The sequence below is a fragment of the Lissotriton helveticus genome, chromosome 8 (genome assembly GCF_964261635.1).
Source record: "Lissotriton helveticus chromosome 8, aLisHel1.1, whole genome shotgun sequence".
NCBI classification, from domain to species: domain Eukaryota; kingdom Metazoa; phylum Chordata; class Amphibia; order Caudata; family Salamandridae; genus Lissotriton; species Lissotriton helveticus.
The window spans coordinates 1,309,482,046-1,309,498,521 of NC_136069.1; the positions used below are offsets into that span (position 1 = coordinate 1,309,482,046).

General features: G+C 43.4%; 1 protein-coding gene across 1 annotated transcript in view; it reads left to right on the plus strand.

Annotated features, from left to right (window-relative positions):
* ATP6AP2 (ATPase H+ transporting accessory protein 2) overlaps positions 1-16,476 on the plus strand; it is a 90,835-nt gene that overhangs the window by 36,758 nt on the left and 37,601 nt on the right. The window contains exons 4-5 of the mRNA XM_078658287.1: positions 856-951; positions 14,793-14,930. Of these exons, the coding sequence (XP_078514413.1) occupies positions 856-951; positions 14,793-14,930 (234 nt within the window). The remainder of the gene's footprint in view (positions 1-855; positions 952-14,792; positions 14,931-16,476) is intronic.

Below are 16,476 nucleotides of genomic sequence, written 5' to 3' on the forward strand. Positions count from 1 at the left end.
CCTTTCTCCCCCTCAACAAAACCCTGGTTTAGTAGCAGTAATACAGTGGGTACAAGGTGACTAAGCTCTACTTAAAAGCAAGTCGGTGCCCATCATCTTTAAAGAGGAACCTTTAGCCATCATTGTATATGACTTTGAAAATTAAGTGAATTTAAAAAAACAAATTACATGCCTTAAGCACTGGCTCGGATTGTTGCCCAGGAGTAACTGCCAACAAACCAAAATAATAGATGGGTTACCAGGGCCTATTGTGATAAACTCATTTTTAATTGGGTTCAGCGCCAGCCTTTGTTCAATGATATTTGTTTGTCATAGATGGAGACTTTTTTATGCATCAAAGTAGTATGCCGGCCTTCTGTTCATCATGACTGACTTAAGTGTAACATGCTTAAAGCTGATAAATCATTGCATGACATTGTAAAGCCAATGTTCTCATACAAATGGAGGAGTAGTCGAGCCAGACAAGAACCCCGGAGTACCTCCACAAGCTAGCAAATTAGGAGTAGATGTAAAATCACATGAGCTGACTTGCTGTACCTTGCCAAGAAAGGATCTGGGCCATGCCATTACGTGTGGTGTTGTTAAACCCCTTTTCATTTTATGATATTGAATGATGGTCATTGGCTCAATAGTATCTCCTGCTGCTCACTTTGCTGGTTAATATTTCCAGTTTTGGGAGCTCTGAACACACAACAGTAGCGTTTCACACACAGTCACTATTGAACTTGCAAGTGTTTGTTAAATGTCAGCATAGGTGAGAATTATTTGAAATACGTTATTCCCGTGTTTGTCAAGTATTAATGATTTTGCAGGGTATAAATTTGAGATGTTTTGTTTGTTAAATTTGTGTTTTAGGTGATTCCCTTCAGCCTGGACAGTGTTGCCAATTCTATACATGCAATCTTCTCTGAGGAAACACCAGTGGTTTTGCAGCTTGCTCCTAGTGAAGAAGTGAGTATTTCCTCTTTGTAAAAAATGTAGACTCTGATAGACTGATAGGAAGAAAAGGTAGCCTTGCACTGAACACATTGTATTGCTGTGTAAATGTAAGTTTTCTTTACCACATTTAAAATTTTGTATCCTGAGACTTTTTTTAAATTTTATTTTGAAGAGACAGTTGGGCGAGATGTACAAACACATTTTATGGTCGCAAACAGCTAGTTGGTAAATTGCAGGATTTGCAATAAGATGTGGTTGTAGAAAATGCTAAACCCATTTAGTGATTCAGTAACATGTTACCAAATCACTTACGGCAAGATTCATCAACGTAAAATCGGCTCGCAAAGGGCCAGATTCTGAGAATCCGGCCCTTTACGAGCGCAATTTTTGCATTTGGGATTCTTCATCCCAAATGCAAAAATCGCAATTACAGAAATCGCAAAATTGCGAAGAATCGCATTTAAGGAATCTCAATTAGAGATTCGTTTCGTTTCAAAAACTTTATTCGATACATAAAATGAATCATAAAAGTATTGAACATACAATTCATCTTGCCTCATAGTGTTAAAAAAGAATGCTAAATTGAAAACACAATTATACCAATAAAAAGACATGATGATAACAATAAAAGAAAATACAGAAATATGATTTTCAATTAAGAAATTTCTATACATGTGGTGCTACCCATAATTCTTCCTAATCTTTAGTGAGATTCTAATGAAATTTAACATTGCACAGCAGATTTCCACAGAGGATAGTGATGACAAATATTCGTACCCTTCCTTATAAGTGCAAGGTTGCCTCCCCTTCAGAATTGGTTTAATAAACCGGAGCCTTGGCTCTTTGTACAGAGAACAAAAAAGAACCAGATGTAAAGTACTTTGCCTGTCCCTGTTATTACAAGGACAAGGGGGCAGTCTCTCACACCAACCCCCTTGTTTCGGAAAGGCAAGTAAAAAATTAAGAATCTCCAGTCTAAACCTTGTTAGAAGGAATCGCCATTGCACATTAAGGGTGAATGTTAAATAGAACTGTGGTAGGGGTTTACAGACGTTAGCAATGCCATTATCAATTACATTATCCATAGAAGGCTGATTCAGTGACTTCAGATACTTTGCCTTTATGTCCACCTTATAATTCCCCTCGATTTTTTCAGGGTTGTTAAAATAGGAACTAAGTCCAATTTTGTTCAACATATTACAGACATAGGACAACCAGGGGATCTGTTTTGAGTTTTCTAGAGCCATGCAATCAATGATGATATCCTTAGTTAGTTGCAGGTCTTGAGATTGCCAAATTTTACCCCATAACAGTAAAGGGGACAAGCGAATTGTATCGGAAACGCTGACCATACCAATTGCATTGTGGCAGAAAGTGTTTGAGGAGCTTTTTGGAACTGATAGGACCCTTTTTATAAAGTTGTTTTCCACCACTTGTATCACAGCAGGCATTTCAGTCCCCCACACCCCTGCCCCGTAAGTAGCTACAGATAAACATTTTGAGGTATAAAGGGTTCTGAGATGCATGATGTGCTTTTGCCCCAATTTGCTGCAGAAGCGGAAAATACCCTCTATTGCCCTTGTCATATTCTGGGCTCGGACCTTCATTACCGGTGTCCAACTTAGTTTACTATCAAACAGATTACCAAGATAATTAAAGTTTCCCACTTTCCCAATTATGCGGTTGTTTACCACGAACTTCCTAATGGATGACCCCTTTGGGCCACAAGACATTACAAAGGATTTTTCAAAATTTACCTTTAAATCGAGATCAAGCATGAATTTATTAAATGCATCTAAACACACTTGCATGCTGTTTCCTGTCAGTGTCATTAGGACAGTATCGTCCGCATACGATAGCATGGGAATGCTTTTACCATTAATTTTTGGGAAATCACAGCCCTGATTTAATAGGTACTGTTCTAATCCATTTGTATAAACCAGGAAGAGGAAAGGCGCCAAGATGCATCCTTGACGGACACCTTCAGTGGAAGGTATCAATTTCGTTATTTCCCCTCCAGTGCCAAATCTGATGGATACTTTTGTTGCTTCATGTAACCTACGGAGCAATGTGACTAAAGGTTCCTCAAAGCCCATATCGCTCATCATCCTCCACAACTTATGCCTACAAACAGTATCAAAAGCGCTTGTCAAGTCCATGAAGGCCAGATGTACAGGAGATTTTTTGGCCTTCATGTACTTGCCCAAGATCAGTGCCAGGTTAAGGCACTGCTCATTTGTCCCCTTTCCACGTCTAAAACCATACTGGGAGTCAACTATCAATCCAGTAGAATCTGCCCAACTTTCTAATCTCGCCAAGATTACCCTGCCCAAAATTTTACATGAGGCATCTATTAAAGAGATCGGGCGGTAACAACGTGGATCAGACCTATTACCTTTCTTAAAGATTGGCACTACAGTTGCCTCCTTCCATGTGCCAGGAATACGGCCAACCACTACAGCTTTGAAAACATTCAATAAAATGGGTGCCCACAGGTTAACATTGGACTTGAAAAAATCCAGAGGGACAGCGTCCGGGCCTGGGGCTTTTAATGATGCTCCTTTCCCTAGGGCTTCCTCAATCTCAGTCAATGTAATTGAAGAGCTGAGGGTCAAGGCCGAGGGAGGTGACACCACGTCCCCTGTCCCTTCAGTGCTTGCCATTATTGCATAAGAATTGGGATTAAAAATCGTACTAAAATGTTGAACCCATTGTTCAGCAGTGACCTGCATAACTATAGATTCCTTGTTATCACTCTTAAAAAGGGGCCGATTAATAACCTCCCAAAAGAGCCTACTGTCTTTGAGTTCTGCTGCTTTTTCAAGATCGTCCCAAGCCATGCCTTTCAGATCCTGCTTTCTTTTTGTAATAGCGTCCCTATAAGCCTTTCTACTGTTCCTTACAAGCTCTTTATTTCTTGGCTTTTGACACAGAGCTAATTTCAGTGATCGATGTGTGGCAGAACACACGGAGTCAAACCATCTCGAAGCCTTTTGGCCTCCCTTCCCTTTGGGTTTTTTTAAGCACTGTCCTACATGGCAACACAACTTCTCAAAACTTTCTATAACCTTATTTGGGTCAGATCCTGGTGTTAAACATGATTCTATTTCAGATTTACAATTTGCAACAATATCTTCCTCCAGTTTAGACACATTTACCTGCCCCCATTTCAGAGTAACACCCTGATTTTTGTTATACTTAATCGGCTGTTCCCAAGTCCTTGGTGATTCTTTTGTTGGCACCCATAATGATAACATTAAAGGGTTATGATCACTAGTGGGATTTGCCACCACCTCCAACTTTTCTACATACTTAAGAAAGGTACTCGATACTAAAACAAAATCAATAATACTCATCTCCCCCCTCAAACCCTGAAAAGTTGGTATATGCAGAGTGTCTGGAGGGGACCAGGGGTCTACTACACACAAGTCATTTGTGATGATAATATTATTCAAGGCATCCCCCTGTGGTGTATGCCTAAAATGGTTTAGGGGCTGGGCATTCAAATCCTCTAAACCACATACATTCGATCCTCCATTGTTACACAATGTACAATTAAAATCACCAACCCAGATGAGAGGGGAAGAAGGGTGCCTACTGCGGACTTTGCCCAGAGCATCCTCCAAACCTTGAATTATTGAGGTATCATATCCATTAAAGATGTTATAGTACCAATTAATTAGTAACACTGATTCAGGGAAAAGGTGTTCCAGTAACAGCACTTGGTACCAATTAGTCTCTACCAGTGTCGAGGTTTTAAGCTCCTGTAGTTTTGTTGACAACGCTGTCATTATTCCACCTTTTGCCCTCCCCGATGTAGATGGAACAGCTGAGACTGCAAATGTTTGAAAGCCCTCGATGTCACAGGCGGTCCTGGACCATGTCTCTTGTAAACACAGAATTCCATGGGTTTCCACAAAATCTAACCATATCTCATCTTCTAGTTTGTTTATTATTCCGGAAATATTCCAGGACAATAGAGAGATCAGTGATGGTAATGAAGGCCCTTGTGTTCCATGATTACTTCCCAAGGCATCTCTTACAACAGTGGTATTTTGTTCGAGCAGTGGTAACCTATTCAGTGGTAACCTATTCATTTCATGGCCCTTGACGATGTTAACCATTGGCATAACAGAAGTCCTCATCTGCAGATGTCCAGCATTCACATTATCGCACTCAAGGGTTACCTGCACTGGGTCATCATCATCAATGCATATCCCTGGTTCTTCAATCGCTCCCCCATTCATAGTGGATGGTGCAATGTCTTTGATCCTGGGTGGTAGTCAATCTACCTCATCCAAATTCATTAAAGGGTCAAAGCGATTCCTCAATGGGATGTTGTTGTTGTAATTATTATTTGGGAACCAACCAAGATAGTCTGTGCCCCTAAACCTTGGTCTTCGTGGGTTATAAGGGACTTGTGTAAAGTTGCCCATACTTGGTGGCCCCATGAAGTGAACTGTCTCGTGCCAAGGGGTATAGTGGTGATGCGGGCCTTGATTCATATTCATATTCAGGTTATGTGTCCAACCCGTTTGATATCTACCATTTGTGCTATACCCGTGATGGAAGGAATTTTGATCAGGGATAGTCTGATAGAGGTTGGGATAGAAATATTCAAGACCCACACACTGAATATCCCCCATCCTCCCAAACCTAGCCTTACTACAAATAATATCCTTGACCCAGTTATCTCTAAAGTTTATCAAAATGCAATCGCCCTCCAGGTCTTTTTTACTTGGTCCAACCCAGGGGACCCTCCGTACACTTAGGATTTTTGTAATAGTATCCTCAGTCAATGGCCTATTTGTATTTAGCCAGAATTTTGTTTTATTTAAGAGGTCCTCGTGTTTCTCATATTTGTTCTCTGGGATTAATGGAACACCTGTCAGGATTGCCATGTAAGGGGCAGACTCCGGGGGTATATTTACATAAATCTGTCTACCTTGTAATGGGGTTTTACTAGGGGCCTGTGGTTTACTCGACGGAGTTTCTTTCACTTCAATGTTAATCGGGGCGGGCGCAGATGCGTTAACCGGTGTAGTTACCACCAGCGAGTTACTTGGCTTATGGCCCAATGTATTCCCCTGCTTGATTTTTATTAAGGGTGCTGGTACTGCACAAAGGGTGGTACCAACGGTAATACCACTAGAATCTACAGGTGTTACAAGTAGAGATTGATGTATAGGGTTGGTCTTCGGGCCATTTTTCCCTAAACTGGTATTATTACTATTCGTCTTATCAGCAGTGGTAACTGATTGTTTTTTATTTCCTACCAAACTCTCCAATAAGGCGGTGTTCTTGGATGTTAAAAACTCCAGTTGATCTAGTTTTGAATTTATTATTTGGGTTTTCACCATCAGGGGATTCAGTAGACTTTTTATAAGTTTCTCGAATCCAACCATTAGATCTTTATCTTCCTTGCAAGGGTTTTTTTTCCCTAAATGCGAGAAGTTCTTTTCAATGTTGGAGAGTTGGGATCCTACCTGCGCTAATCTATCCTCAAAGGGGTTTAAAAGCTTTTTAAGCGTCTCCCACACTACAGTCAGGAATTCAACATCATCCCCATTTATAACACAAAGTGGTCCCTCATTATTTTCCTTCACTATTGTCAGTTTATCCTTATCTTGAATTATCGCCAGTGAGTCTACATCAGCCTCTGGTATAAGGTCAGAGGGATGTGTATTAATCGCTGGGGAGGGAGATGGCAACTTGGTGGATAATTGGGACTTTGCAGCCTTTACTTTTTTCCTAGCGTATGATGTTTGTTTACCGCGCTTTCTTTTGGTGTATGGCCCTCGCTGTTTAATTTCAGGAATTCCTCCAGTCTGCTCTGTAGATATTAGTTTTAAGCCCAACATCGGCACACCTTTTTTACACTCCTTCGTTTCCTCTATTAACCCATTCATAGATGTTTTTAAAGAATTAGGGGATAATGATGGTGATGTTAAAATCTCCTTTGGTATGGGTGTAGTGGGAACAGTTGGCTGGTGGATGTCTGCGGTTATTTCAACCAGTTTCAGTGGCTGGCCGGTAGAACGGTCAGGGGTTTTAGCAAAGGCAATGGCACCTAAAGAGGATTTTTTGGCTGCAACTAACTCCTGTGACAGCCTCCTTGCAGCGTCCAGTTCAGATGAAACTCGACGTTGCATTTTGGCAATCTCGTTGTCTATAGCAGAATGAGTTTTGGTAATGAAATCGTCTAGGGTTCCATTTTTTAATTTAGATTTTACAGCCCTCTCCTTATACTCCCGGGATGACATGGTATCTAGTGATTACAATAGAGCCCGTATATTGAGACCAAGAGGGCTGGCCCAGCCCAGTCTACTCAGTCCTCGAACGGCCTCAAACGGCCCGCTCTTTGCCCGGTCTTCGCCCCGGTCGCTCCCGCGCCGTGGGTGCCCTACCCGATAGAAATAGGGGAGAGCAGGGGGCGGTGCCGGCAGGGAGAGCGGCCACAGCTGGTACACGCAGGGACTCCTGGTCACTGGAGTCCCTGTTAGGCAGCTCGCAGCCCTGCCGATGTCCAAGGGTTGATGGTAAATTACGAGACAGGCTCCCCCTTCTCCTCCTACTCGAAGAGAGTCGCGCTACGCAGCGGGACCCGCGCAGCGGGTCCGGCAAGGCGTCGCAGGGCAGCAGCAAAACACGAGGCTCCAAGGCACTGGTGAGTAAGTGAAAGTATCCCACAAAGCAAGGGAAAATGCTCACTTTTGAAACTGCTTGTCAGGGGCGGCGCCGGCAGGGAGAGCGGCCACAGCTGGTACACGCAGGGACTCCTGGTCACTGGAGTCCCTGTTAGGCAGCTCGCAGCCCTGCCGATGTCCAAGGGTTGATGGTAAATTACGAGACAGGCTCCCCCTTCTCCTCCTACTCGAAGAGAGTCGCGCTACGCAGCGGGACCCGCACAGCGGGTCCGGCAAGGCGTTGCAGGGCAGCAGCAAAACACGAGGCTCCAAGGCACTGGTGAGTCCGTGAAAGTATTCCTTAAATGCTATTTATGAACCTTTTGAAAATTGCGATTTCACAATATGGGGCCACTATTTACCGCGAAGTGTAACTTCGTGGTAAATAGCGAAAACTTAGAAAAAAGCACTTTTTACTGCATTTTTCTAAGTTGCATTTTACACACACACATGTCCTTTGGACATATGTGTGCGCAACACCTGTGTACATTTGCATTTCAGGGGTGCTACAAGGTGTCCTTTGGACACCCTGGCACCCTGCGATTTGCTCTTTGGCCCATAGGAATGAATGGGGAGTCATTCCGAAGCAGTAGAAATCGCACTTTTAAATGCGATTTCTACATGAATCCCGTTTTGCGAGTCCTTAATAGCGAGTCCTTAATAATCTCTATTAAGGACTCGCAAATCGGGACATTGATGAATCTGGGGGTAAATGAGGTTAGGAAGTCATTAGAAATCGCTATTTGGAAAAAGCATGTTTAGGGCAATTGCTGATAGTATGTGTTAATGTTTTGCAACCAAATTCTGGTCTCAAAACAATAATATTTTGCCTGCTACTGAATGTTAGTTGTAACCCATTTGCAAACGGAAAGATATTCTCCTTGTGCATGACCAAATTTGTTTTTTAAGTTGGCTGTGTTTTATGCAGAAAATGATCAAAGGGCCCTTCAGTGCTTTTCCAAACACACTTACACACTTGGACTAGGGAGTGTGAGTATTCCTTATGGCCCTATTCACAGTTCCAAACAGGCATTCTTGGAAACAAGTTCTTGCATATGTTTATGGGGAAGAACATTTAGCTGTGATTAAAAGAGCAGTCTTACTTGTTCTTTTTGCCAGAATATCTGCGGATTATAGTTCCCTCATAGGAGACAACAAGAGTCTTTGATCAAGCTTGATGGTCCAGGAAATAAAGCTCCACAGCTGCTCTGGAGACACATTGATAGGCATTTGGGAAAGAGCAACGCCAACCCTAAATAACTTGACTACACCCACATGGCGGCCAAATCTTCTGATACTTCGCTTCCCACTAGATTTCCGCAATTTTGAGAGCTGCCCAAATCTTGATTGCCAACTGGCAGTCTGGCATGTAAAAGAGGAAGAGATGTAAAAGAGAAAAAGAGGAATATGTAGTACTGATAATCTGCCCATGATATCTCTGCTGCAACACCAGAACCGCCCTATTGTTTAAGTATTTTTTTGCACTCCGATTTTGTAGTTCCTACTAGCACTGCCCACTGCACTGCACCCTTGCAGCCAAGAGTGTTTTAAGCCACATTGTAGCCTGGAACATATAAAGGTACTCACAAAATGCATAGGAAGTGCAATGGCTCCCACAAGGCATCCTTGACTAACTGAAGTCTGTTATTTTGCCCTGACAGAGGCCAGTGAGCAGTGATGACTCAAGCTGACACAGACCCATACATCTGTAAAGGTTTTTAATGGTGGTGCCGCACAGAGAATCTCTTGAAAGGAATTTAATTCCAAAAGGGCTTCTCCACCCAAACCATCATCGTAGGTACCTTCCCAGCGGGATAAGGAACCCTAGTCTATCTTCACTGAAGTCAGGAGACTTGGTCCTAGAAAAAAGCTTTGCACCAGATCGGTCTGTTGAAGCTCAGGCTGGTATACCAAGCTATATATTATTACCAGTTGATAAGAACAAGCAGTTTACTGGCAGACAATATCATTGCAATGAACTATTTAAAGGAACAAGGTGAATTAGGATGAGAACTCGGTCCCAAAATCTCCCACTTGTCTTTCCATCCTTCAGCTTGTCTGCATAAGTTGCACATCTGACTCTACCACAAGAATGCATGACATTCCAAATGAAGCAAAATGTTACTCTACTAGATCATCCTACTCCTTGGAAAAGATTTTCCATCTGATGCATGCCAAAAAAGAACAACTCTTCCCTTTCACCTGCCTATGAAAAGCAGTGCTGATTGTTGGAACAGCACCCTGTCGTAGAGGAAAAATTAAAGTTTGGTGGAGTCAACTTAAGACCAGTGAGGGCATGAAAATAATCCAGGATAAGAGCAATGGGCATAAGATCAGGTTAAAGAAGTGGAAGAACAGCAGCATTTCGTCAGCATATAAGCAAATGACATGCATTGAATCTCCCATCTGTATGCCCAACCCACTGCTCTTAATTTAACCGCCAAGGGCTGTACTGCCAAGACAAATAAAAGACGAGAGGGGCCATCCCTTTCTAGTCCCCTAAGCGATAGAGTAGCTGTTGGAAATGTGGTGGCCAGTCTGATTCTGGCTGTAGGGGAGGCATACAGTAATATAATCTGCTGCAACAAGCGGCGGCCAAATCCTAACCTTTTAGCACATCTAGCATATAATCCTAGCTCGGCATATCGAATGATTGTTTAAGATCAATGTGAATGCATGCTGCCTCTGACCAGGTCTGCAAAACCCATTCCATCACGTTGTACTAGCGAAGTATGTTGATGGAGGTGTTATGCCGAGGGACAAACCTGTTTTTAGTCTGACTGAATGAGGGATGTGAGATGATGGAGGAGGAGGTCGCCAGGATTTTGTTTAGTATTTTGTAATCCTAATTTAAAATGGTTAATGGGCGGTATGAGGTAATATTCCTAGGATAACGATTGGGCTTCGATATGTATGTGACAATCGCCTCACTAGAGGAAGGTTACGCTGTTAATGAGCTTCAGCATACAGGCTTGCTAGACGTGGTGTGATGAGGGTTTTATAAATTCTACATGTAGGCCATCCAAGCCATGCGTTTTCCCATGTGCTAAATCTCAATTTGTTTGTCTGATTTCTTGTGTCGAGATAGGAGTCTTGAGCGCTTGCACATCTCTAGGAGGGATGCAGGGATTAATTAGCCCCTTGCGAAAGTGATGAAGAACCGCTGTTGAAGCGGGGGACCCGCTGCGTAGAACTCTCTATAGTTGTGTGTTGATATAATTTTGAGTGTATGGAGGAATGCATCTCATGGGGAGGAGTCGGATGCACCAGAAATCTGCCTGACCTGTCTGCCTAGGCATGAGTTTTGGCTGCATAGGTAGCCATGTTGATGCATCTCGGCTATTCCATGAGTGCGGCATGTTTGGCTTTTGTCCATAAAAATTGTTCAGACAGTTCAGGGGCAGTAATTGTTCTCTTCTCAAGGTCTTGCAGTGCAGTGTTGGTCCACATCAAGTCCTTCAATTGTAGGGCGACTCCGCATATAACTACTTATACGCCTCCCATTTGAGTGCGCGTGCTTGGAGGGCGAATCTGCATTATTCTGAAAGTACTGTACGCAAAGTCTCATAGAAAGCACCATCCTCCAGCCATAAATGTTGGAAACTCCAAGTAAGAATTGAGGTAGGTGCTCAAAAGCTGCGGGTTGTGATCTGATAGGGTTTTACTTAGATATTCAAAGTAAAGGACGTGTGTGTTTGTAAGAAAACGGCATACCAGGTGATGAAGGCAAATATAGGGGGGCACGGGTAGTGGGTGATAAAGAGTACTGCTTAGCAGCCCATTAGTGTCGGGTGCGCTTCTAGCTATACGATCCCATTGATGGAGTCAGTCAGCTAACGTCACAGTTACATATTACAGGGATACTCATAAAGGGGGTGGGGTTGCCGACAGTCAAGTAGAACTGCATTACAGTCGTCCCCTGGGTTCGTCTAGGGCTTTGTTTTGTTTTCTTGTATTTGCAACATGTAAGCTGAAAAAAAAGTTTTAAAAAAAAGTTTGTATAGGGCACAAGGTACATAGAGAGAGAGAGGCTAAATGTTGCGGCTGATCCTTTTTGGGGCCTTAAATCAAGCCCAACAGCACCGTCAGGCCATCCAGGCACCCCAACAATAACGAATCTACCAACAGGATGGGGGTTCCAGTACAGATCCATATGGTAGTACCCCATGCAAAAGAGGAATATGTAGTACTGATAATCTGCCCACGATATCTCTGCTGCAACACCAGAATCGCCCTATTGTTTAAGTATTTTTTTTGCACTCCGATTTTGTAGTTCTTACTAGCACTGCCCATCCCCCTCGCATGTCATGTGATGAACTTCTATTTTCCCCGTGTCCCTGTGGTATTCATAACACACAATATTGTGTAAGGCCTGTGAAGTCAAAGCCGGTGAAAACTAGAGTGCTGTCTGGAAAACAGCCACAATACCAATGAGGTATCATCCAAACCTCCTTCAGCCCTCCCACGAGAATTCCCAACCCTTGAAGAAAGAACACCCCGGCCAGCAAAAAAAGTCATCATGTCAAACTACAAACAACTCTAAAAAGGAAAAATACAGCAAAGAGCACTGAGGTCACTAAACTAATATGGAAAGCACCAACTGCTGGGAATCTAGGAATTGCAATAGGAGGGGAGCCATCCCACAGGTCAGGCCACACATTCCAGGCTAAGTCACAGCGGGCACTTGTACATCACGCTGGCGGTTTGGCCAATCAATCGGAGTTAATAAGGAAACACGTAGGGTAAGGATACATATAGCATCCAAAGTTACAGTACCAGGTCCGGTCCAGAGAGCTGCCAGCCTCAACCATGTCATCTTCATGGCAGGCCAACTGCCCTTCCCTCGCCTGGGCCTGTGAGGGAAGTCTCTCCTTAGGCAGATGGTGCAGGGATCCGGAAAGTTGGTGGTGCTACCATTGTCATTGTCCAGTGCCTCCGCTTTCCTGGCTAGAAAGGAGATATGGTGCCATATTTCTTATCTATCCAGGCCAAGGCATCGTTCGGCTCAGCGCAGAATAAAGTCTGGTCTTCTGCAATGACCTTCAGTCAAGCAGCCACAGGCATCGGCACCAGTCTAAACAGGGCCCAAATCAAAATAAAGGTAACCACAGTAAGCACAGACTAGGTCCCTCTGTACCCGTGGGTGGGATAACAGATATCTGTTAGCTAGTTTGTGCGGGTAATAGGCCACCAGTCCAGGAGGACAGCCGGTGTTGGGTGGGAAGGCACTGCGTATGCACAGGCCCCAGCCGCCCAACACTGTATTAGGCCCTCACACCAAGCCTCAAGCAATGAAAGCTTTGGGGCGGTTTGGGGGGGGGGGGCGGGGTTGGGGGGGGAGGAGTAGGGAGGCTAGGAAATGTCCACACATCACAGCAATCAGGGACTCCGCAGGCGCAGCCACCTGGGCTCCAAAGTCCCCTGGTCCAGAACTCACAGATTTCTTGTAGGCACCGACTTGGAGTGCCCCTAAGCTGTAGAGCCCTGTTTAAGTTGCCATCTGTTCCGGACTGCTTGGCCACATCAAGCCTCCCTGGGGTCCTACAGTCGCCAGGGAGGAAGCCTGACTGGCTGCTGCACACCACGGGTCCCAGGACTGAATCCACCCAGCGGGGCTTGCACACTCTGAAAGTCACCCGGACATGCGGCTGCCCATATCCATGTCCTTTCTGGGCCCTGCTGCATTCGCGCAGCCCGTTAGGTGTCTGGGGAGCCGCAGAAGTTGCCTGCCACCCACATGGGTAGGCATGTTCAGGCACGGTACATGTGCTTTTTGGTTCTCCGCAGTAGTCTAGAGTTGATGGGGGACCGATTGGTGTTCTAAGCCCTCTTGGGGTATGTTCTTCAACGGGGAGAGACCCTGGTCGCTATCTGCAGTGCTGAAAGATGGTGGGTGAGCAAACAGAACACCCAGAAAATCTAATCTGTTAATGCTATCTTCGCAAGTTGGCCACTTCCCCCTCGAAACTCACCATCACTTGACAGTTTGTTTTTACAACCTTTCATTGAAAGCAGCTTTTCTAATACAAATTGCTTCTGTTTGGAGTATTAACAAGAGACTGGCTGTGTGCTCCCAAGATCCATGAACAGATTTTCATTTGTAATGGATTAGTCATGAATACTCAAGCAGCCTTGCTGATGAAAATGGTCTCAGATTTCCACATTAACTAAATGACTTTCTTTTCAACCTTCTTTCACAATCCTTCAACAGGGAGAACTTTTCAAGCATTGAACATAATGCGGATTTCTCATATCTACAGGTACTAAAGTCATCCGATCATTCAAACAACTGTGGGCTATGGACTCATTCTCACTGGATTAGCCTTTTGTATGTAGTTCTTATACAGATGAATAGTTTCATGCATCTGTTAACAAGAGGATAACAAACCCATTCCTAGGACACTCAAGTGAACTCAACAAGGGAAAAGCTGCCACAATGAGAACTAACCTGGAGATTCATTCACATATTTGCCAGATACTATTGTCTAGACTCCAGGAGAGGCACGAATGCCTCTTTGTGAAATCGTATTGTTCGATTCATGCTATCTTTGAGGGTTATCACCCTGTTAGTCAGCTTGCCGCTTATTTTATGGGCTGGACTTTCTGGTCTTTTCAGCGTTCATCACCATCAGTCAGGATTCCATAATGGTGAAGGAACTTTTACATACTTAGAACTCTTAATTCATCATTATGCAAATCTCCATTAATCTCATAAATGATCCACATTTCTCTATAGCAATACGCTCATGATGGAGTCGCATATAGGTTGAGGATCACGAGTTTCCCAAAGTTTTCATAACTTCCATGACCTTTACCCTGGTGGAGAAAGACTATTACAAGTAAGCAGCTTTTTCTTATGTGTCTTTGTGTTTAGCTTTCTATAATAAAACGTGTAGCCTCCATAAAGTAACTTGTACAGGTTGTGTTATTGGCTGACCTCTTCTCATGCATCACATGAATGTACAGTTTATAATTGTTCACACAAATTAAATTGTCAATAGTCCACTTGCGATGGGGAAAATTGCAGTAGCTGAAGCACAGTGATTACCCTGCAAATAAATAATTTGTGCCATTCAAGAATGGAACGTTGCATGAGAAGGAATGTTACATTCAGGAAATAATCTGTAATGAAGCTGAGCTGAGCTAAATTTATTTTACTTCTTACAGCGAGTGTATATGGTGGGAAAAGCAAACGCAGTGTTTGAGGACCTGTCTGTGACTTTAAGACAGCTGCGAAATCGCCTATCCCAGGACAACTCCGTTCTGAACTCTCTGCCCCTCAACTCTCTGAATAGGAACAATGAGGTATGAAAATGAAGAGTAAACATGGAGTTGGACATTAGGTTTAACCTTGTTTTTTCCACGTCTGATGTCTTATAATGTTCAGTTACATGTATAAAAAGCATGCATGATTGTGGAGACTAAATTGCAGCTAAAAGGGAGGAATCATGAAAGTTTGGTTGCTTTTTAATGAAGGGCTGGTGTGACTGCGACCTCCATTCCCTGAAAAGCGAAGAAGGGCAGCCAAATGCTTGACCAGGCCGGTATTCAGGCCATCCTTGCTTTTCTGTGAGGGGTAGCAGAAAACATTTGCCAGATGTAGGAGCCAAAATACCGGTCGGTAACGGCCGATTTTGGCCGTTTCCGACCGGTATTAGGGTTTTCAGATGTAGGGCATGCATTTACAGAATCGGTATTTTACCGATTCTGTATTTACTGATTCGGTAAAATTACCGAATCGGTAAATACAGACTCGGTAAAATACCGATTCTGTAAATGCAGATGTAGCTGCCACATGTCAGAGTGCCACAGGCCTTCAGAATTCGGTATTTTACCACCCAATCCTATTGGGTGGTAAAATACCGAATTCAGGTGTGCATGCACATCTGTGCATGCACACCTGTGCCATGTGACACACAGACATGCCCTTAGGGCATGTCTGTGTGCCACATGGCACACATGCCTGTATCGGGGGTGCTAGAGGGTGTCAAAGTGACACCCCCTGCACCCTTGCTGAAATCGGTATTTACCGAATCTGTAAATACCGTTTCGGTAATGCCCATTGATTCCTATGGGCTTCAATGCCCATAGGAATCAATGGGCATTACCGATTCGGTATTTACAGAATCGGTAAATACCGAATCTTAACGATTCGGTATTTACCGAATCTGAAATACCTACATCTCCCCTCCTCTTTTTTTTTTTACCACTTAAATACCGATTCGGTATGAATCGGTATTTAAGAAGTGGTAAAAAAGATTTACCTACATCGGGCCACATGTCTGATAATCAAGTGCCGGGAGGTTGGGGCGATTGATGAAAGAAGCAGTATAACAAAGTAGACCCACATGGTATAGTGACGCAGGGTGATTACTGCTGAACAGTGCTTGTTCTGAAGCGAGAAAAAAATGCTAATTGAATGCAATTGAGTTGCATTGAGGCATATAATTTGAGTACAAAATACATTTGAAATGCACCTCAAATTCAAAATTAGCTGGAAGACAATTGTTGGGTAATGCACAGTTATTACCTTTATAGTTTGCCTTTGAGATGAAAACCTGATGCAGGGAAGGCAACAACTAGGTTTTGAGTTGCAAAGTTCCTAATTTTCTCAAATTCTAGAATATTATTTTATCTGTTTATTAATTGTCATACAAACATGACACAATAAACTACAACCAAACCACTGGCATTTGGCATACAGATCTCATCATCGCGTGTTCCTTCGGCAACACTACAAATTATTGTCTCTCAGAGAATAAGTACAGCTGATTCAAACGTTTTTGGTTAGCCTGAAAGCAATGATATCTAAGCATAAACAGTGCTTGCAGTCTTGCAAGACCTACATCAT